The 22,943-nt window shown below is 47.2% G+C and overlaps 1 protein-coding gene across 1 annotated transcript; it reads right to left on the bottom strand.

Annotated features, from left to right (window-relative positions):
• Window positions 1-13,015: 13,015 nt before the first annotated feature.
• SMIM32 (small integral membrane protein 32) lies at window positions 13,016-13,327 on the bottom strand (the record flags this gene model as incomplete). The annotated part of the gene is made up of 1 exon (XM_082835126.1): window positions 13,016-13,327. One exon carries the CDS (start codon window positions 13,325-13,327, stop codon window positions 13,016-13,018), a length of 312 nt encoding a protein of 103 aa, XP_082691252.1.
• Window positions 13,328-22,943: the final 9,616 nt, after the last annotated feature.

Here is a 22,943-nt window from a genome sequence, read left to right as displayed (position 1 = left end):
TTTTGGCCAATGTTGCAAGAACTCTAATTTTGACATGCATTAATCTTTTATTTTGCACTTTGATGGGTGATAGTTTTTAGAGTAACCTTTTGTGAAACACACTCAAGTGACTTGGACTTACATGTTCATCCTTGCTTCCTTGGTACCCCTTTTGTATTAAACACTGCAATTTATAGATTACAGTTATAGGAAGTTATGCTTTTTCTAGCTTTTGTTGTATTTTCAACCTAGATTATAAGACTGTTATTCTGTAGCTCCAATTGAAGGTGCCTTTTTAATTCCCTGCAGGATGATATTAATGTTGGAAAATCATGTACTTCATCCCATTGCTCTTACTTGCGTCTGTTTCCCCATGCAAGGACCTGTGTCCTGTAGCCATAGGAGCCTCTTCAGTCTGGCCCCAAGGATGAGGCCACCTGTCTGATGCTTAAATGAATTGAGCTAGCTGATTTGAAAACATTCACATATCAAAGAATACAGACTATTCTCTAAGTTACCATGGGTGCTCTTTTTCCATTTTTTTTTTAGCACCTATGTGGATACCAGTCTCCACAATCCTCAGAGAGGAAAGACATGAAAACTCTAAAATATTCATTTAATCAGTCATGCTTAAGGGCTTTGAGTAAAGGACTCTTAACCTCTTTTTCTAGGGAGCAGTCAGATGGACACTTAGTTATGGCATGAAGAACAAATACATTATTTTGGAAAAAAAAAATCACCTAACTTACCTATTAGAAGAAGCTTATTTTCCAGTGCCTTTTAAAAATATGTGGAGCCATGTCAGTCTTCTGTTTAAAATGTTAGTTTCATTTGACTTTCTACTTTGCCCTTTGTGCTCTTATGAGGAAAAAGATGCATTTTTTGAGTAAAGGAGAATGCAGTTCCTTTTGTTTTCCATAACATTATTTATTGCTTTTATGAAGTGCAGCCAATGGATGGTTTTAGTTCTCTCAGATGAAGTGCCATATGTGTTCCAGCTCACAGTCCTTTGCTAAGTAAAAGGAAACTTTCTGACAGTCACCTGAGCCTTAAACGTAAGTTTTACATGACATGCATTCGCAATCTTCCAGAATTGTGTCAGCCACACGAAAGAGGTTTGTTTGCTTAGTGATAGAACTTAGCTACTTACATCATTCTTCTACTTAACAGGCTCATGGCACAATCTTTGGAACAAATTTGTAGAATAACTACCTAGGTTGACTGGCAGATACATGTAATCAACTTCAGTGGGCTTGAGCTGGTGGAAACTATTGAATTGTTTTATTGATGCTTACAACTGAGTTAATTAAAAATTGTTTTTATTCATGTAACAGCCTTTAGAGTTAGCAAGATTTTATGTGATTGGCTTTCTCTGTGTTTTCTCTAAGGAGCTGTGTCTCGAATGACAGTACTGAAGCAATTAACTGGTAAGAGTCTCATATAGAAGTATAATTAAGCCTGTTGTATTTCCTAAAAGTTGTTAACTCCACATCCCTGAGTTTTATATGAAAACTTCATTCAATCCAGCTGGTCCTATAATTCCTGAGGATGCTCAGTACAGGAATGGATGGGAAATAAAAATTAGCCAGTGAGATTAAAAAAACTAAGTAAAATTCTACCAATGAAAAAAGCACCTCTGAAAGAAACCATTTCATAAAATTACAGTTTTAAGCTTTCATTTAATCTCCAGAATGGTTTATAGTCAAATTTATGAAAACATCATCACAACCAGAAAAAATCACATTTTATAGCATGGTACAACATTGAAATAAATACATGCCAGCTGAAAAGACAAGAGTCTGGGAATAATAAAACTACAGCCAGTTTGGTAAATGCAAAAAGAGGAATAGAATCGAAATTAGTCTCAGTAATGTATTAAAGCAACAAAAAGATGCTGACTGGAAAAAATAATTTAAGAGGTGCATTTGACTAACATCTCTACATAATTACCTGGCTTACGTTATGGAATATAAACTAGTAGGCATGTTACTGATCTACTGAAGTGAACGTTTTTTCTTTAGAGAAAATTTAAGGAAGACATCAATCTAAATGTCAAATATATATATCAGACTATAAATCACTTTTTACATTTTCTTGTTATGTAAGTAAACTATCAGTATGATAATAGAATTGTCTGGGTTTCTGAGGTGAAATCCACAGTAAGATTACTGTCAATAGGTAGTTCAATAAGTTATACTTAATAGTATGGAAAGAGGGTGTAGCTATTTTATACTTTTCATAACATTTGAGAGTAAGACATTCTTTTAGGATGTAAAATGATCAGTAAGTATTCAGATTTGGAATCTATTGTTAAGATAAGGACTGGGGCTCACATTATATAACCTTCAGTATTATCTTAGAGTACCTGTGGGAAACAGTTCCCCTGTAATAATGTTCTTTTAAAGGAGAAAGTTTATACAAAAATGAAATCATGCCAGTAGCAGAGAAACTCTAAATTCAACTTTGATAGTACCTGTTTAAGTGTTGTATTTCTATTACAGAGAGCATCTAATATACCATTTTAGTTCCATTTCTTTATACTTTTTCTAGTTGCTTGCTTAATATTACTTTGGATCATTATCATTCTCCTACTTAAAATATATTAATATCTTTTATACTTTCTGAAGAGGGAAAATCTTTTGATAATTATTAAATTCAGCTTCCGATGATGATTTAAATTTTTGACCTATTAACTTTTAAGAGGCTCAGAGCTCTTCCTTGTCTTATTAGTTAAATCCTCACTTAATCTCTCTGGTAGGAATTATGAATGTGTGTCCTCATTATACCCATCAGCTAGATAAGCAAGAATCTTTTAAGGTAGTAGATAGCCTGCTGGTTTTAGAAGTGTTTGGTGATTTTTATTGGCAGGAGTTTTCCTAAGTATTGGTTTACGGGCATCTCCTCAGATATTCAGTAGCGCAGCTTTTTGGGTGGTAATCTCAGGTTTGATGCCTGTTTCAACCCCTGGAGAGTAGCATTTTCCTCATTAAAACAGCTGGGACTGGGGAGGTTTACTTCTCACAGAAGATGCATGTATGGAGAGAGAATTTGAGGCATTTCTTCTCTGTAAACAATTCTATTCAATACCTGCTAAACAGAAACTTAGTTCTTTGTAATTCACTGGATTGAAGTTTAGCATGTCCTAATTACAAGAGGTAAGAGTATTTGTCAAGCCTTTGTTATATTGGATTTTTCATAATAGAAACTTCTCTTCTAAAATGCAGTTATTATGATTGAGGTGTTACCCTAAAATTGGATGATTTACAAAAACCAATGAGAAGGATTTTACATATCAAATTTTTTAAAAAATAAGAGCTTATGCTGTAATATTTGCTGTAGCAATTGCTGTAAAACACGTGGTGAGTTGTTTTGTTGAAAAGATCTAGTCTCAGAGCAGGATTCTTCTGTTATTTATGACAGAGTGAAAAAGGTTTGTGTGGTTCTCATCCAAATAATTCAGTTCTTAAAATTCCTAAATTCGTCATAAACCATTGTCCTTTAAGGATTTATTTGAAGATAACTGTTTTTTAAAAGTTTGAAATTTTGTGTAGAGGTAGATTTTGTTTTACCCCGTTGATAGGTAGTACCTTCCTAATACTAGCTGGTGTTAGCTATAACAAAACTCCAGTGAGGCCAAAACAATCCCAAGTAAAGAAGAAGTCTTTTAGAGTCAGATTTTCCCTTCTAATACCATTGGAGATGATGTTGCTTTGATTTATTCATAAAGTATTTTAACTGTAGGGACTCTTGGAGATAATAGTTGGGCAAGTGCTTTTCTTTTCAACGTGGTTGGTTAAAGTTGCATTTTGAAAATCACTTATGCTAAAATTGGGTAGGACTGTAATCATGAAAACTGGGTATTTGTATGTAATCCTGCCCATGTTCTCTTAAAAAGATATTTCATATGCAGATGATAAAGACCAAATCACTGGCTGCACTCTAGGTCTGCTTCTTCCTTGTACTTGTTCTTCTTCTGTTTATGTTGTAGAAAATGAAATTCTAGCAACATGCTTCAATTCTGTTATCTTTTTGATACTTATAAAAATGTATTAGGTTTTACTATATTGTGCTTTTCAAAGCCATAACTCTTAAGAACTTTGTTTTTGGATATTGTTTGCTAATACTTTATTTTAATAAATCTCAAAATCTGCTTAATGTGTGTTTTTGTTTGTTTTGGGGGCTATTCTTTTTTGATTTAACATGTTTCATTGAGTGAAGTTATAAAAAAGGATGAGATTATCAGTTGCTGTGACCGGCTGTGTTATCTGTTTGTGCACTAGCGGTAGAAATTGAATATACTAGGCCTTTCCACCCAGCATGAGGTTTCCTCAGAAGGATCAGTATGTTTCTATTCTGTTTATAAGAGAGTTAATGTGTTTTTCTTTGTTAGTTTAGTTTTGTTTTGAGAAAGGATTTGAATCTAGAGTCTGGGGTTTTTTAGTTTAACCACTAATTTCCCTTCCCTAGCTCTATCTAAAATTAGAGGTCTTGACCAGATGATTGAGAGACAGAATAGTTGTTAGCAGAACTGGCTTTGGAGTCTGCTTGCCTGCATTTGAGTCCTGGACCTCAGAGCTTCCTTAACTCTGTGCCCTTAGGCTTAACCACTCTGTGCCTCAGTTTCCTGATCTGTAAAGTAAAAGTCTACTCGTAGGATTTGGGGGAAGTTTAAATAAAGTAATACAAATATAGTACTTAGTGCCCGCCACATCAGAACTCTTTTGTTATTATTATTATCATAACCATCATCTCTTACATTTCTGCTACTTCTTTGAATCAGAGGAATTATTTCTGATGCTACTTGACCTTAGTAGATTAATCCTTGATTACCCACTTTGCGAATTAGCCTTGTTTTTCTTAATTTTCTCCTTTTAAAAGAAGTTCAAAATCACAGATTAGTTTTGTCATCCCCACCAAATGCCTGCCTACTTTTACTACCTTCTGTGTTGTATATACAAGAAGTACAAACTTATTCTAATTAGAAGGGGATGGTGAAAATCCATGTGTCCCCACTAGAAAAACCCAAACTAAATATTTTAACCTGAAAGAATAAATATAAAAGCTCTTATTATTCTCTTTAGAGAAAAGGCTTCATCAAAAGAATCCGTATCTGCAAATTGCAAATCAGTTTCTTCTTATGCTTTTTTTTTCTTTTTTTTTTTTTATTTCAAGTGTAAGGCGTTTAGTAGCAAGTTCACTGTTTTAGAAGCATACTTTAAAAACATTTGTTCTAGCAGAAGATTTCAGTGAACAGTGAGAGGTGGTGTTGGCTTCTCTCAGATTTAAGATAATTAGTTTTCAAATTGCAATAGCCAAAACAGTTCAGGTGACAGGGATCAATTGTGACATCGGCTTCAATTTTCTTTTAGACACGAGAACTCAGTGGCTAATGCTATTCCATATTACAGCAGTTTTGATGCAATTCATATTTTATAAATATTTATAAGAAGGCTATCAGCGGGCTATAAGAAAGTATTTCCCCCTCCCATTTAACATTTTAAATATTACTGTGTTTTTTGTTGTTGAATTTGTAAGCCTATCTTAATAAACTGACTTTTGTAAAAAAAAAGTCCTGTGTTCTTTCCGTCTAAATCACTTTTTGTGGTTGTATTTTAAAGGGGCTATAGGGAAAATATAAGGAAGAGTTTTTGGCACCTTGCTTAACTATCTCCATCTTAAAGTATGTTGCATGGGGGTGGAAGGAGGATTTAGGTTGGTGGTTAAGATTATTATCAATATTGTTTCAAGTGGACGTGTGTTATAGTTGCTGTGAGGGGTGTTTCGTGAGGCAGTTTTTTGATGTTTGGGATGGATTTTGAAAGCCTTCTTACACTTTTTCTTAATCTCTTACCCCTTTCCTGTCACCTTTTATTTCATTTTAAATAATAGTTTTATCTGAGATAAATGCTGAGAATTTTAATAGTACAGAAAAGTATGAACTAAAAATCCCAAACCAATAGTGAACCACTAAACATCTGTGAATGTATCCTTCTAAACTATTCAGGTAGTCATTCTACATCAGTCCTTTCCTTTCTTTGACAAGAATTTAGCTGATTATGGGTGAAGCTATAGCTCCTTTTTTGAAAGGGTTCTAAGAGAAATTGGTTTGGTTCCAAAGTGTTTCTTGAATTCTGTATCCCCAAGAGAACATTGTCCTCTGAGCTGTCTCTTGTTTTGTTGAATGGCAGACCTTTCCAAAACATATTACATCAAGCTTAGCTGCTGAAGTGACAGAAGGAGCCAATTGGGATTAATCTGGGAAGGCGTTCAGAAAGAAGGAAAATAAGACTTTGGAAAAGAAGGAGAAAGAAAAAAAAGTTTTTCATTCTCCATAGCATTTATCACCGTCCAACATCCTACATGTTTTATTTCTCTACCCTGTTTATAGACTGTGTCATCTCATGGGAATGTAAGCTGTGGCCAGATATGTGTTCCCACTGCTAGAACAGTTTTTGATATATTGTAAGCAGTCGAATATTTGTTGAATGAATGAGAGTACTGAAACCAGATATGATTTTTTATACTAGAATTTAGCTTTAAATTATGTAATAAGACAATACTTAATTGAATGGATTGGAGCTCAGTACTTTATTAGATCTCTTTATTACCCACCTCATAGGAGAAGAAAGGGGGAAACTCAACTAAGAACGTTCATATTTATTCTTTCTCTTTGAGCTTTTGGACCTTTGCCCCAAAGTTATCAGGCTCCTGGATTGTTGCTTAGAGAACCTACAAAATTAACAGGCAACTTGGAGCTTTAACCTGTTGACATTTAATATTTTCCCAGAGAATCAAAAGGGCACAGTTTCCTTGATGTATTTGACAAGAGAAAATAACAACAACAACAAAAATGTGTGCTTTTTAGTTCATGGCTTACAGGGGCAGGGGCGGCAGTGTTAAGAACCCTGTAGTTAGATTTTAGTGCCCTGGTTTAGATTCCATAATATCACCCCCAACTGTTGTGCCTGAGGGTCAGGCCTTTAATTGCATTCAGGTGGGGCACCCTATGCAGTGCCTTTGAGAAACAGAACAGTGACCTGTGTTTGTACTTCAGAATAAAAGATTAATTTTGCTAAAGAGAGTGCGTGTGTGATCGTGGGGGGAGAGAAAGCAGAGGAGGGTTTGAAGGGCTATGCAGACATTAGTTAAGATTAATGGTAAACATCCCTTGGTTGTCTTTTCTTTACATAAAATTCTGTGAATTTTACAGAATTTGTTTAGGCCAAGTTAGTGATGGCAGTGAAGATGAAGATGATGAATGCAAGCACAAACTCGTTATGTATGAACAGGGAGCCTGCAAAGATGATCTTCATATGAAAAGAAAGGTGCTGTCCTTTTACTGTCTGTTTAATAAACTGCTAGACGTTTACCATACCTATTTTCTCTCCTTAATCGTTGAACACCTCTGTCCAGCTGCATACCACATTTCCCAGCCTCCCTTTCAGCTGTGGCCAGTCATGCGACTAAGCTATGATAGCTATAATAGCAGAAATGATACGTGTCATTTTGGCATAATGCTCCACAGAGGAGCCCTCTTGCTTCTTCCCCCCTTCCCTGTGGCTAGAATGCAGGTAGGATGGCAGGAACTAGAGTAGCCACCCCAAGGTGGACATGGGAGCCAAGGGACGAGGGTGACAGAGTTGTGCTACTCTTGGAAGGTTATGTGGAAAAGAAACTTGGAGGTGGGGAGTGCTCTTTGTTGTAACAGTCAGGCTGTAACCTGGCGAGTCCTTACTTGCTTCTTCACTTACTCTCACCAGACCTTTATTGCGTGCTTACTGCAAGTCAGGCTTCAGGCTCGGCAGCAGAGCTGTCGCAGGGAGTCATTCCTGCCCTCGTGGAAAGCGAAACTATAACATAGTTTAGTGGTTTCAGTCTCTATCTAGTTAGGGTTATTTGATCAATTTTGGAGGGTGGAGGAGGGGCAGAAATGGAGAATCAAGGAGACTTTAAAAAACAGGCTCTACTCCTGTTTTTCCGAAGATCTGGATTTTTTTCTGGTCCTACGTGAGCAGTATCAGGTTGTTTGTTCATTTGTTTAACTAATATTTGAGGGCCTATTACATGTCAGGCTGAGGAAAAACTGAATAAAACAAAAATACTTTCTCTCAAGCGTCTTCATTCCGGTTGATGGAGACAAAATAAGACAAAAAATATATAGGGTAGTGGTAAGTTCTAAGGAGAAAAAGTAGGAAAGAAAGATTTGAAATGTCAGGGGTGGGAGAAGGAAGGTGGTTGAAGGTTTATATCCAGAAACCAGAGACGGTCTCATTGAGCAGGAAATCTCTGATCAAAGTCCAAGAAGAGGTGAGGGAGTCAGTATGTGAAGTAGTGATTTAGTTGATTCTTAGTCAAGGCAATTCAGAAAGCATATGAATGACATGGTAAAGAACTCAGCTTCCCTGCAGGAAAAGGAGTAATTCAAGCAGAAATAGCTAAAGGTACAGACTTTTAAATTGCACATTCTTTAGTCTCTGCAGGATACAATAATAACTGAAGTGTTACATAGATGGAGACAAGAAATGTCAGTTGCTAACAACTTGGTGGATTACTACCTCCAGGAAACAGGCCAGTTGGAGGCCCGATCAATGAGGAGCGTTCAACTCAATATTTCATCTGATGCAAGTTTAGTTTAAGGCAGCAAGTCAAAGGTGAAGTGTTGGGATGAAGAACCCACAGGCAAGAGTTTACCTTAACCTCTAGCTGTCTTTCCATTATATTCCAGTCAACAAATACTTATTCAGTGTCTGTTTTGTGCTTAATGCTATGCTGGGCCTTAGGAAAGCAGCAGTGAGCAGAGCAGGCACATGCTGTCCCTGACCTCCTACAGCTTACACGGCAGTAGAGGGGAGACGTTAGGCCACGAACTACAACACAGTTACTTGATGGCTGCGGTAAGGGACCTGATCGGCGGCTGTGAATGAATGTAACTGACCTCCTCTGAGAACTCAGGCAGATCCATTTTGAGGAAGAGGTATTGAGACCTGAGGGATGAGGAGGCATTAGCTGGATGAAGGAGGGGGGACAAGCAGCTTAGGCAGAGAGGCTTTAGGGATCAACAGGCCACTGTGTCTTGAGCCTGGAGTGCAAGAGGAGTGTGAGGGGATGAGGCTGGAGAGGTTGGTGGGGGCCAGAGGATGCTGCATCTTGTAGGCCAAGGTTAGAGTTTTGTTTTAAATCCTGAGAACAAGGAGAAGCCACTGGAGTGTAAGCTGGGGCTGGAGGCAGATCCTGGGATCGGACGCGTGCTTTGGAGAGAGGCAGAAGTGAATGCTGGGCTTTGAATTCAGGTCACGTTGGTGGAGATGGAGGGGAGTAGATGGAGCAGAGTGGTGTCTAGGATGGACTGCACATGGGAAGATGAAGAAGAGTTCGGGGTCAGGATGACCACCATGTGCTTTTTACTTTGGGCAACCAGATGATGGCTCAGTTTACTGAGATGGAGAAGACTGGAGGAAGGTCTAACTTATATGGAAAGGTGATGAATTTTAGTCACTGAGGGAAAGCAGTTGCTATTTTTGCTGCTGTAAACACTTCTGAAATGGTCACCCTGATGGCGAATAATAAGGATAGCTCACATTCGAGCACTTACCACATGTCAAACATGAGCTGAACGCCTTACCTCCAATGTCTCCCACAATGGTGAAAATCCCGTGAGCCAGGTACTGTTATTGTCTCCATTTTACGGATGAGGAAGCAGGTTTTCGGAAATCGAGAAGCATGAGCATGGCATGGAGTGGATGGCCAAGGTCAGGTTACCGGGCTCCGGGACTCTGGCTCTTGGTCTCTACATTATGCTGCTTCTCCTGGTTCCTGGCATCTTTAACCACTTCCCTAATTTCCACCCTACCCACCCTCTTACCCCCCCCATCAGAAATGTCTTCTCAACCCTCTCTCCTGCCCCAGTGACTGGTTATGGAAGAGCAGCCCAAAAACGTGTGTCATAGGTCCTATTCCTCAATTTAGCTTGCAGGCCCAGCCCTTCCAAGACATCATGGGCTTGGTGGAAGAACAAAGGGCAGGAGGATGTGTGTGCATAGATCGACCTTCCTGATATCCATCTAAATGTCCAGTTACCACGTTATAGCCCACTTACCCTGCATATCAGCAGAAGACAGACATGAACTCAGCTACATCCTTTCCAGAGGAGAATCTGGGTCTAGGTCCCACATGACAAAGGACCCATTACTGCTCAACTAGTCTAACACTAGCCTAGAGATGAGAATGAAATTATTTAGGGTCACAGTCCTGGCAAAAAGCAGAACTCTAGTCCAGTTCTTCATACTGACCCTGCTTGGTTTCTAGATTCCAGATCTACACGGCGCAATTCCTTAGGAATTTCTTCCAGAAGTACCTGTTCATTTGAAGAGGGCAAACCTTTGGCTGAGGTGGCTAAGACCACTGAAACCCTGTAGAGACATCAGAAAGATGGTTTCCAAGTTATCTCCATCTTAGCATTTTTTAGCTTTAACCTCTTGCTGCCTTGGGACAGTGTTGTATTAAGGGATCCGGGATCCCAAGAGCCTCCTGGATCACTCTGGCTTCAACTGGTTCTGGTCCAGGAACTTCAGATGACCTCTAAGCCAGAAGTCCACTGATAATCCCCCCCACCCTCGCATCTTTTTGTGGTCACAGTAGAGCTGTGGTGAGAGCACATCCTGTTTGTGGGTCAGCTTCTCCCTTCGGCAGTGCTGCCTCAAGCCTAAGGCTCAGTTACAATAACAGCTAATATTTGAGTGCTAGCATGTTACACTGATTATGTCATTTGACATTCAACCCTGTAGAGCTAGGTGATATAATACTCATTTCACAGATAAGGAAACAGGCTAGGATAGATTAAGTAATTTGCACAGGTCACACAACCAGTGAGCAGTGGAGCTGGGGTTTAAAGCCAGACAGACTCCAGAGCTTGTGCTTCTGACCACTCTGCATACTGCCTTGAGATCTATCCATGGGGAGACATGGAGGCGGAATACGCTGTCTCTACATTAGTCTCTTACCCCTCACAGACCCCAGACTAAAGCTGGAGGGTCCCGCGTATCAGCAGTGTGTGATTTCATTATGCCAGCCAGGGCTCTCATACCTCCTTAAAATTTATTCCATTTTGTCTTCTCTGCAACCAAGGGTCACATGGATTAGCTGAGTTACCATTACTATAGGCTAGAAAGGTTTGGCTACATTTCCAAAAACCAAACTGTTCTGTGAGGTTATCATAGAATTAGCTCCATTAGGGCTTGGTTGGTGTTAGCTCTCCAAGACATGGGTAATCAAGCCCAAGATGAACTGTCAGCTGCTCATCTCTGCTGCTTCATGGGATAGGAGCAGGAGGGGATCTTGGGCACTGGCTGAGGAGAAGTGGTGGTGAGGAGCCCTAGCCTGAGACTGGAGCCGTAGCAAGTCTTTTCCCAGCCTCAGCTGGGGTCCTTAGATGGGTTTCAGTGTCAACCCTCACAAAAAGTTTGTAGCACTGTGTGCCTGTATGCATTTTGCCTGACAGGCGTCCTTAGTATTCTTCAGATTCTCAAAATCGGAGTGACCCCTAAATGGTTTAAAACTACTCGATTAGATAATCTACCAAATCTCCTTTAAGTCAAACATTCTCTAAGCTCCGGTGTCCTAATGAGCCAGGTGACTCCTGAAACTTTTAAACCACCATAAAGAATTCTCCCTAGAATTAGATTAACTTTGAAAATGGTCAAGGTTATCACAATTCTTTCTATTCCCTCTCAGGTTCTTTGAAATCTGCTCCTCCAAGCTGGGCTTATTCATCCATTGCTTTCCTGCTGTGTTTTCCAGAGCTGGCCTCCCTGTCTACCTTGGGCAGAAGTGCTGAGCAGCTGCCCCCATTGCCTGACCCTCAGGCCCTTCCTTCACCAGGTGGTTCTGGTCCAGAAAAGGCTCCTGGAAGGGCTCAGGCCCAGAAAGGCTCTGAGAGCGACGGAGTGGATGCCAGGTGGGAGGAACCACCCCACAGGGAAGGTCTCCATGGAGCCCTATTAGAGGGATTTTTTTTTTTTCCAGCAGATGAGGCAGCAATTCCTCTTTGAGACCCACTCGGAAGACACTTGCCAGAGCAAGTAACTGACTGACCCTGGGGAAAGGTGGAGCTGGAGAGGAGCAAGCATCATTGAAACTGACCTGGGCCACAGGGAGGTGGGAGGCGCGCTGCGCTTGGGTCTCAGCCTCAGCTCAGGATCGCCCTGCCCTTTATCCCCCTTTCCCAAGTGGCGCGACCAATGACCAGAGCGTCGTCAGCACTGGGTCTAATTCGGTGAGGTTTTATTGTAGAAATGCGGCCTCTGGAGATGGAGGACACTATTTCCTGACCACAGGGTGCTGCAGGTGGGACCCTGCGCCTCTAGACCGGCTTCCCCTTTGCGCGTGCGGGCAGAGAAACTGGCTCCTCAGACCCGGGCGGGACCCATTGAAACTCGAGTCCCCTCCTTCCCCAGGGGACGAAGCTTCCGAGAGCCATCATTCCCAAGTCCGGCTGAGTTCACACTCAGATCCTAGTGGGACTCTCGGTGCAAAGGGTGGGAGAGGTGGTAATAGCCGTAAGAAGACGGCTGCAGGGCCGGGGACTCCGGACAGGCAGCTCCGGGCTGGCTGCGCGCTCGGGTAGTTGCGCGCTCACAGCGCCTGCCCCTTGGGTATGCAAAGTAGGGAAGTCAGCGGGCGGCGAGAAAGGCTCCCTTGTACGGGCAGGAGCGCCGTCTTGCAGGAAGGCACCCCCTGCCCGCCCCCCCCCGCCCCTTCAGCTGGGCCCGCTGTCCAGGGAAGAGAGAGTCCTCCAGGGAAGACAGAGTCCTCCAGGGAAGCAGAACCTTAGTTCCCTGCGGCCACGAGGATCGGGACCTTCTACAGCCTCCTAACGCCTCCTACTCCCTTGACGCCCAGGGTGCTGCTCGAGGGCGGGAAGGGTGTTGGGGTCAGGGCGCAGTGTTCCCAGGGGCGTCAGATGCACCCTGCCTGGCTCACACTGACTGCTGGTGGCGAGACCGGCACCGGGCGCCTGCCGGCGTGGCTGGCTCCGCCGCTACACCGGCCGCATCTTCCAGGGCGCGCGGGCGTCCCGCAGCGAGCGGTCGTGGGGCAGCGCGGCGAAGGCCGAGTGGCGCAGCTGGCAGCCGATGAAGAGGACGACGAGCGCCACGGAGAGCAGCAGCAGGAAGAAGAGCAGCAGGTAGGTAGGCAGGTCGGGCTTGGCGGCCGCGCCGTCCCGCATCCCGCGCGCGGTAGCTAGCTCCAGCGGCAAAGCGCCCTCCGCCTTGACCGTGGTTGCCAGGGCCAGCGCGCCGCCTACCGCCGCTTCGGGGCCGCCCGTGGCGTTGAACACGTCGCCGTACATGGCCCGCGGGGCCGCCGACCCCGGCCCGACCGCCTCACTTCGCTTTGCGCCGCCCGGCGCCGCCCCGCGCTTCCATGGCGTGCCCTGCTCTTCCCGCTACGGGTGACTGACCGTGAGCCAGGTGCCTGCGGGGTCGCCGGAACCGCGGAGCCCCCGGGCCGCCGCCGCTCCGTAGCCAGCCGCGCTCAGCTGCCCTCCCCGTGGGGTGGTGGACCCCACGGTTCGGAGCTGGACGGCTCGGCGCCCGCGACCCCCGGACTTTTCGGGTTTCTCGCCGTCGCAACCCGCGGTCCCGAATCAGCGGCCCGGGTTTACGGCCGCCCTCTCAGCTCGGACCCCAGTTCCGGTGAGCTCCGGGCTCCGGGGCGCCCCTGGGCTACAGCGGCGGCGAAAGCTGAGTGGTGAGTGTGGCCGCAGCTCGGGATCCCTGCTGGGCGCCGCCAGAAGCCGAGTGCACAGAGGGCGCAGACAGGGAGTCCTCCGCGTCCTCCTGCGCTGCCGCCGCTGAGTCTCAGAGCAATTCTGCAGCCTCGAGTCCCTGTTGAGATGCCGGGTGTGCGGAGAACCTGTCCCCGCTTGCTTCGGCTGCTGCGCTCCTGTCTCGAGCGGGAGACTGAGCTCTGAGGCGCCCCGCGCGCTCAGTTCCAGGGCGGGGGGTGGGGGGGTTGGAGGGGGGCGGGACTGGCGGCGGCTGTCCCCGGGGAGCGGCTGCGAACCAATGAGAGCGAGAGAGGACAGGTATGCCCCCCCCCCCGCCCCCGCCGCGCCTGGCCTCACATCACTCTCGGACAGAAGGACACACAGAGAGGGAGGGAGGAAAAACACAGGGTCATGGAAAGACAGACAGACAAAGAGACGATTACAGACCTGAGAATAGAGACACACGCAAAATAGAGACAATATGGACAGCCAACCGGTTCAGAGACCAGGCTCAGATAGGCATGGATACCTGTTTTTGTTCTCGTGGACATTCTCCTTCCAGGCACAGCCTGGTTGGCTCCGAGTCCCAAGACTGGGTAGTCTGGGGAGGGCAGGGAGGCCCTGGGTAAGGGCAGAGGGCTCCCAGACCAGCTGGGGCTGGTTCCGTGGGCCCAGGCTCCTCTCTAGCTGAGGACACATGTGCTTCCCCACCATGAGCTCACTTTATCAGCGCCCTTGGCCTGTTCTGCTCAGGCACAGAGGGCAAGAGGAAGACGTGATGCTGGCAATGGCCCCCCTGCCCTTGGCAGCCCTGGCAAAGGCTTGGTGGCCAGGACAGGGGTGAGCAGTCAGCAGAACCAAGGGGTGTCTCCTTTCCAGGAGTCCACACTCTTCACTCCCTTTGCGAAGTTTTCCAAGCCCCCCAGATTAGAATGGGAACCAGTGGCCTGGCCACCGCAGCCCCTGCACTCTTCAAGAAGCACTGACTGCCCTGGACTGTCATGGTCTGGCACGAAGCTAAAGGAGGCAATCGCCCTCAAGGTTCTGCAAGTGTAGGGTCAGGAGGGAGTGTGCCTCCTTCCATTTTGCACCCTGGGCACCTCAGTCCTCACCCTAGTCCCAGCTCTGAGACCCCTACAGGGTCAGCCAAGGTCACAGCCTTGTCTCCCTCCCCCACACCTCCTTCCCCCATCAAGGGGTACAGGATATGGGAGAGCTTGGTGAGCACCGGCTGCAGGAACCTGTGGGAAGATGAGTTCGTTATTCGCCTCTTCCCCACTGCACCTCGCACCTGCCCACAGGCTTAACAAGAGCAAGCAGGGTGTGCAAGGCCATCCTCGGACAGAGCGCATTTCCAGAAAGCCCAGCTTGGCCCAGGAGAAACACCTCTGCGAGCTCTTTGTATAACACTGAATTGTGGGCCTGTCCTGACCCTACAGAGGGTTTGACTGCTTGTTAAGTGAGGTGCAGAAATGCTCCGGAGACCCTCCTCAGTGTTTTCCTGCAGTTCCATGGAGAAGGCCTGTGGGGAGCCTCCCTGAGCATGGGGGTGGGTGTGGGTGTGAGGTGGAGAGTAGGACCTGGCAGGACTTAGCATGACCCCATCTGCCCACCTTGGTCCTGGGGCGCTGCCCAATGTGCTCCAAGGGCATAGGGCCCTGAGCCCCTGTGCCCGGCCGCTGCTTAGGCCAACTTCTCATCTTCCAGATGGGAAAGCTGGCTCCGAGAGGGGCAAAGTTTATCCACGTTAGCACAGGACAGCCTCCACGTAACAGTGATGCAGCAGCCGTGGATGTGGGCTGCTCAGGCAAGGAGCAGAGTCCCTTTCTCTGAAGGCCTGAGCTATTTGGGATAGCACTTTACTCAGCCAGCAGGATCCCAGGGACATTATGTGAAACCGGAAGACGCTTCCTCAGGGACACTGTCAGCCAAGGGGAGAGGCAGCATGTGGATTGGATGGAGGGGATTTTATCCAGGTGAGGCCCCTGCTGTCAGTAACCCTCTGGGTCTTGGGTTTTTTGTTTGTTTTTTAAGGTACAACAAAATTAAAATTTTCTTTTTCATTAAAGATTGTGCCCATCTGAAAAATATAAAATGAAGAAAAACATCAACATATTTTTGGTTTGTAGCTTAGTTTGTGGTTTGGCCTGGAACTTCCTCCGTATGTTTGTGTGGGGAGTCATGGTGGCCCTGCCGACCCCCAGCTTCCTCTCCACCCTGCTCATGAGGTCATGTAAGACAACCAGGCAGTGGCAGGAAGGCTGGGTGCCTCAGCTGGGAGGTCCTAAGTGGAATCTGGGCCAGGCCTCAGCCTTTTGGGCTATAAAGTAAGGGTTTATGGTAAGTGATTTTGGGTTCCAAAATTGTGCTGTGATCATTCAGGAAGTGGGCAAAGAGTAGGGGGTGTCTGCAGAGGGCTTGGTGTGGATGGAGGGTCGCTGCAGCTCCATTGCTCCTGGTGGGGCAGGGAAATCTCTGCACCTGGGGTCCCTGGCAATGCGCATTCCTTCCTCAGAGCTGCTGCTTTTCATCATCATTTTGCATTTTGCAGGCCTTGCAGCCTGTGAATGGAGGAACTGGGACTTGAACCTGGGCATTGGGTTCCAGAGTCTGCAATGAACCACTACTGTGGGCCACCTCCAATTTAGAGCAGTTCTAGTAGCCACGGTTCACACCTCTTTCCATAGGCCAAGCACTTGCTGCTCACAACCTGTGAGACAGACATGCTAGCACCTCCATTTTCCCAAGGAGGAAGCTGCAACCCTGAGGACTGGTGTCACCTGCCAAGGTCACACGGCTGGGTCAGGGTGCCCTGGAGCCTCAGACTTGGCAGTCTGTTCTCATCTACTCAGTCTTAAGCTGCTTTTGCTAGTGAGAAACTTAACAGAGAGTGTGGTCAAACTGCCTTTCCTGTTGGTAAAGTTGGAGGAGGTATCTTGCCCTTTTTAGGGGTCCTTTGGTCCCAAAGTGGGAGGGCACTGTTTCTTTTCCAAAAGATGTTCAGAGAGGATGGTCACGTTCCCTGAACATCCCCAGGCAGGAAATTAAACAAGGTTGGTGCTGAGTAAATGCAGAGATGAAGTTTACACAGCTCTTTACACAAGCCAGAGCGACCTTCCATTAGGAGGCTTTGTGTACCCATACATTTAAGTCTCGGGAAAGATTATAAAGGGGCTTGGAGGTTGGCTTTGACAGGCAGAGGTCACAGGGCTGGGATCCCTGCGGGACCTCTTCCCCATTACGTGGTCGCTGAGTGACACACGCTCCCTCCCTGCTGGCCTGTCTGCGGAGAGACCAAGAGAGTCGAGGCAAGGGTGCCTTTCCTGCTGCGATGGGGCCATTCGTTAGCTGTTAAATGGAAACTTGGGAGACTGCAAGCATTACAGCGCCAGGATTTCATAAACTGCTTCACCGGCCCTTGGTGCCTGGTAAAGCTATTTTTATTTCTTCTGCTCACTAGGGGAATTATTATTAAAGCACTCAGCATCACCAAGAGGCTGGGGTGAAGACCAAGGGTGAAGTGTTGCTGTCTGAGGTTGGAGTTCATTGCTGCTGGTGTTGGTTTCCCTGTGTACTGTGAGTATTTAACTGCTGGAGTGGAGTGGTCTCCGCATCCTCTGTGAACGCTGGTGTTGCCCTTGCTTGCAGACTTTTATTTTAACCATCACCCTTGGCAGTGTTTTTGTTTTGTTTTGTTTGGGTTTGTGTGTGTTTTTATTTTGTGTTGTTTGTTTTCGTTTTTGTTTGGTACAGATGGCTTTGGCAACCATGGTGATTTGTGACTGAAGGTTGCATTTTAGAATGTCCATTTTAAGAACTGAATAGCAAGTAGGCCAAGCCCAGGCTCTGAAATGAAGTGATTTTCCAAATGGAAGCAGACAGCAGTGGGTTTGGAGAATGGTCATGCCAGGGCTTTCGAGGGGTTGCAGTCTGGTTTGTGAAACAGGAAAACTGGAGAAAGGGTGGGGTATGAGGGAGAGACGGTTCTGGAAGGAAAGAGCTCACAAAAGGTCTCCAATCCCAGAAAGGGCGTCTCCACCTCTGTCCTCTGATCCCACGGGCCTGTGGGTCTCTTAAGGTCAGGGGGTGAGATGGAGGGTCAGTGACATGATTCACGGGCTGCCTGGGCCCTGGGTGTGCAGGCTGTGGGTGCTGGCTCTGACTCTGGTGATGGGGTGACTCTGGACATTTTTTGGACAAAGTCTCACTGGTTAGTGCCTCCACATCCTTCTCTTTGGTTTCAGTGACATGTGACCTCGCCTGCCTTTCTGAGTCCCTCTGGCTGTGTGGCCTCCAGCCAAGTGGGTTCCAGCGACACAAGGCTTGCAGGCTGCTGAGACATATTGCCACCCCCGGGCGCCATCACCTAGCCTCCTGTGCGAAGGACAGGGGTTTGCGTGAAGGTGAACCTGCACTCCTGCTGCTGCCTGGGCCTGACCGGGTGTTGGGTGGAGTCAGAGTAGGGTCATTGCACACTAAGGAACGGGCCACTGCTCTGGCCGAGAGTGGGATGTAGGCTGAAGCTGGCATGGAGCCAGCCGATGCCAAAAGGAACAGGACTGTTGTTTGAGATTAGTAGCCAGGCTCAGGGGTACCTGGCCTTCTGGCTGGGGCCCTCTGGTCCCTGTATCAAGGCAGGGGGTACCTGGCCTGTGAGCTTACACTTGGAGGGACACTGAGAGCCAGAGGGGATGCCTGGGGCCCACAAGTGGTGACCGGCAGCAGGGCAGGGTGGGGGTATGTTCAGTCAATTAAGAGGCCCCCCAACCCACCCCATCTGTGGCATGTTGGAGAACTACTTCATGCAAAGGTCTGGGACTTGGTGGTGAGGCCAGGGCAAAGGAACTCACTCAGGAAGAGCTGGCTCTTTTTGGATTGAATTGCCTAAGGTTTGGTACGCATACATCAAGTGGGATGCAAGATTATTTTAGATGGCACGTGGGTACGGCATTAAACATCATCGAATCACACAATGAGAAAGTTAATGTCTCATAATCAGCTTTAATTATTCTGATGATGGCAAGAGGAAAAATCCAGTTTGGTCCTGTGTCAGTTTGGATCCTCTGAGAAGCACATGCAAGAGATTTACTGGTAGAAATGCCTGTTGAGGATAAAAGGTGTGGGAGCTGGAGTACACTGGGAGAGCCTCCAGGTAACAGTGCGGGTCTGACACCTCTAAGAGGAGAGGGGTAGGAAGGACTTGGTAGGAAGCACCACAAGCTAAATATGTCTCATGCAGGCCAGTGGGCGGCCTGTCAGAAGAGCCCCGTCAGGCAGGATGTACGCAGCTTTGCGGAGTTGGGCTCAGAGCGTGGTCAAGAGTAGCATCATCTGTCCCCTGCTGGGACTGGTGACCTTTCACATGGAGCTCTTGAGGCCTGAAGGAAGGGACAGCTGCCAGGGGTTGAAATCCTAGCCAGACTCACCTCTCCTCAGAAGCCCCCCTCCTCGCCCCCAGCCCCTGGTAACCTTTCCTCTCTGGCCTCGCCCCCCGACAGTTCCAGCTATTTACTGATGGCTTTGACTGGATACCTCAGATTCAGAGTCTTCCAAGGGTGAGAGTTGCACCCTTGGGTTCTGAGTCTGGGCTAAGGTCAGAGCCCTGGGTCCCAGCCAGACCCCCTCAAAGCCAGTGCTTTGTTTTTGTGGTCAGTGGTATAAAGTTCACGTGTGTCCTCTCATTGCCGTCGGCATTGCCGCGGGGGCTACTACGGCTCAGGTGCTGAGCCCGCTGCCCTGCCCTGTGCTCTGTGGTCCACCCTTAGGGGCAGATGCAGGTTTTGTGGAGCCTGCAGCTCCTGCATCTCAGGGGCCCTCTCTGAGAACGACAGCACAATATTAGGTTTTTTTGTTTTTTTTGTTTTTTTGCGGTACGCGGGCCTCTCACTGTTGTGGCCTCTCCTGTTGCGGAGCACAGGCTCCGGACGCGCAGGCTCAGCGGCCATGGCTCATGGGCCCAGCCGCTCCGCGGCATGTGGGATCTTCCCAGACCGGGACATGATCCCGTGTCCCCTGCATCGGCAGGCGGACTCTCAACCACTGCGCCACCAGGCAAGCCCCCAAATTAGGTTTTAAAGTAAATAATTATTTAGAATGAGAAAGAATCAAAATAAATGAAAAAGCTGACCAAGATCCAAAGTCCAGGAAAACAATCCAGACTGGCTTCTGGGGCCATACGACTCAAACCATAGTTCCCTTCCATCATCACATTCCTCGGTACCCCGTGTTTGGTGACAACTCCATATCTGGTCCCCCCTCTGACCCTGCACCTTCGTGTCCTGACACCTGTGAGCTGAAGTGGTGGGAGTTCTCCTGGGATCCCCAGTGGAGGGCTGGCGGTACCTTACCTCTAAAGTAACTGGAAACCACTTAGTTACATGCACTAACACTTGGAGGAAATGTATCTCCAATTTGGCCTCCTCTCAGCTGGATTGCCCGAGTTTCCACGTTTCCTTCAGCGCCACCCAACCTGAGGAAAAGTGTGATGGGGGAATTTGTAGTGGAAAACAATAGTCTTAGCTGTTGCTTTTGCAAATTTTATAAACACATGACAGGTCATTGTGAACTGGGCGGGGGGGGGGGGGCGGGGGGGGGGCTGAAGCTTAAGCTTCATTGCCTCACCGTAAACCCAGCTGGATCCATCCTGAACATGTTCCTCTGCCAGAGGGAACCTGTTATCCTTAGGTCACTGTCCGAGTCAGTGACCTACAGTGGCTCCCACTGACCTTTCTAAAATGAAACTCATTCCCCTTGATTTTTATTCTGGTTGTAAAAGTAGTATTTGGTCATTACTGAGAAAATATAAGCAAGGGTAAAGGAGACAATGAACGTCATCCTGGAGCAAACCCTGCAGGCAAGCAGTAACGATTTAGTTTCAGTCTTCCATCCTCTGCTAGGGGTTTGACAGGACATTGAGACAGGTTGGAATGTCCATACTTCAGCACGTGGGCTCGCATTGTGCTCCCCCTTTCAGCCTGGCTGGTTATGTAGCACGGGGAGTGACAGGGTCCGGATCCTGGTCAGAGGCTACGAGCAGACGGGACCATGGATGTGGGGACAGGCCGGAGAAAGACCCCCTGACTGAAGAAGCAGCACATTGGTGCTAAAGAATGTGCTGATTCACATGAAGAAACCTGAGAGAATGTCCTTTTTGCTCTGTCAGTTCTTCACAGGGAGGGAGGGACAAATATGCCCATGGCCTGATTCATGAGGAAATGTGATTATTTAAAAAAAAGTTTTAAGTGAGAGAACTGAAGCTGTCCTTTAAGTGGCATTTTCAAACCTAAATTAGAAACTACATTAGCATTGCCATTTGATGCTGAGGCACAAGAAGTTTGGCCTGTTCCTCCCCTGGGGCTCAGGCTCCCAGGTCAGAAGTTAGGGGGTCTCCATCTGAGAAGGTTTCTTCTGGAGAGTCATGCGTGGTCCCTGCACCTCAGCACTGCTGGGGAAGGGGCTTTTCCCACCACTCCCTAAGGAGGCTGCCTGCAGGCTGTCTCTGCTGGATGGGAGAAGTGGGCTGGATGACTGGGAATCATCTGGTCCTTCTTTGAGAAAGCCTTTAAAATGACACTCCCCCAGATACAGTGTTGAGTGGATTTTCTCAACATCTCAACTGCAACCAAAGAGGGAAAACAGGAAGATGCATGGGGGTGTTAAGGGCATTTGAGAAATGACAGTCCCCCATCCAGCCCGGTGGGGTCCTGAGTTCACCGGCCCGGGCAGGTAAGGGAGTGTCCTGCACTGCGCCACAAGGGTTGCTGAGCCGTGGGGTAGTGTTCTCCAGGGACTGGGTCTGTGTCCCCTTATGGTACCCGTTCTCCCCAAACCCCTTCACAATCACCTGGGAGCTTTTAAAATGCAGGTTCTGTCTCAACCCTGAAGATTTGAATCTAGCATTTGGAGCTGGGAGTGCACATGCGTGTTTGTGTGTGTGTGTGTGTGTGTGTGTGTGTGTGTGTGTGTGTGTGTGAGATATGTCCTCAAGCACTGACCAAGGCGTCCTCCTGCGTGCCCTGACACCTGTGATCCTTGCTTGCAGGCAGACGGCAGTCAGACTCCCCAACATTAACTGCCTCAGGGAAGGGATGACAGATTTAACAAAGGAGTCAAATTACTGGTTTTTGAGTACCAAAAGTCTAGGCCTTGGTATAAAGTTTGGAACAAGACATGATGAGTGAGGGCAGGGCCGTGGCTGGCACATATGGCACCTGTGGGTGAATTGTGAGAAGGTGCCTTTCTGCTTGCCAGGGCAAGGGCAGATTTTAGCCTCTGGTTGTGCCCTACCCCATAGCAGGCCACATTTGTGCAGTGCACACACTGCTTAACCTTATGTGGTAGCCCTTAGAAGAGATCTCCCTGATTTGGGGGCAGGGCCGGGAGGGAGGTGAGGAGAAGAGAGCTGGTGGGAAGATGAGGCGACCTTAGATGCTGGTGGGTCCCTGAGAAGGGAGCGCAGGGGCTCTCTGCCTTGGAACAGAGAAGAGAAACGCAGAGGGTTTTGGGGAACAGGGTGCAGAGGGAGATAATAGATAGCTTTCTTGGGTAAAGCCCTAGGGAGGCAGAAGCCCCCAGAGTGTGGATGGCTCCCCCAGCCCCACCGGGTGCAAGGTGGTAGAATAACTCCTGCAAGCTCAGCTTAGCATATGTGGAAGTGCCAGGGGAGGGGGCACAGCTAGCTTCCTCCGGCTCTACAGCGGTTGGGAGACAGAGGAGGGCTTCCGTGCCAGTGCTCCAAGGAGGCCATGAGAGTGGCAGGACGTGCCTGAGGACGTCTTTGGGATGGGAATGAGGGTCTGTGTAGCAGGGACTTGCAGGGCTGACCTTTCAGAAGCAGAGAGAACAGCGGTGGTGGACGCCGGTGCAGGGAGGACCACCCACCTTCAGTCCGCAGAATTTAGCTCAGGGCCAGGAAAGTAGGTGTGGGGACTCGGAACTGAGATTTCTGCCACTTCAGGGGCAGGATCCTTGCAGAAATCGACTCATGGAAAAGTAGCAGGACATTTCTTACCCACTTGAGGTTGTGGATTAAGACTGATATAATATGCAAAGAAAACCATAAGTAAATACCTCCTAATAATGATCTCTGCATGGTAGGATTAAGGGCAATTTTCTTTTTCTCCTTTTTGAGTGCTGAGGTTTTTGAAAATTTTTCCAGTGACCATGTTTGCTTATTTAAATGAGAATAGTAATGTTT

Source organism: Leucopleurus acutus (assembly GCF_964270905.1).
Source record: "Leucopleurus acutus genome assembly, chromosome: 3".
In the NCBI taxonomy this organism is placed as follows: Eukaryota; Metazoa; Chordata; class Mammalia; order Artiodactyla; family Delphinidae; genus Leucopleurus; species Leucopleurus acutus.
The sequence above is the reverse complement of the archived record's forward strand: the minus strand, read 5'-3'. Positions and strand labels throughout refer to the sequence as shown.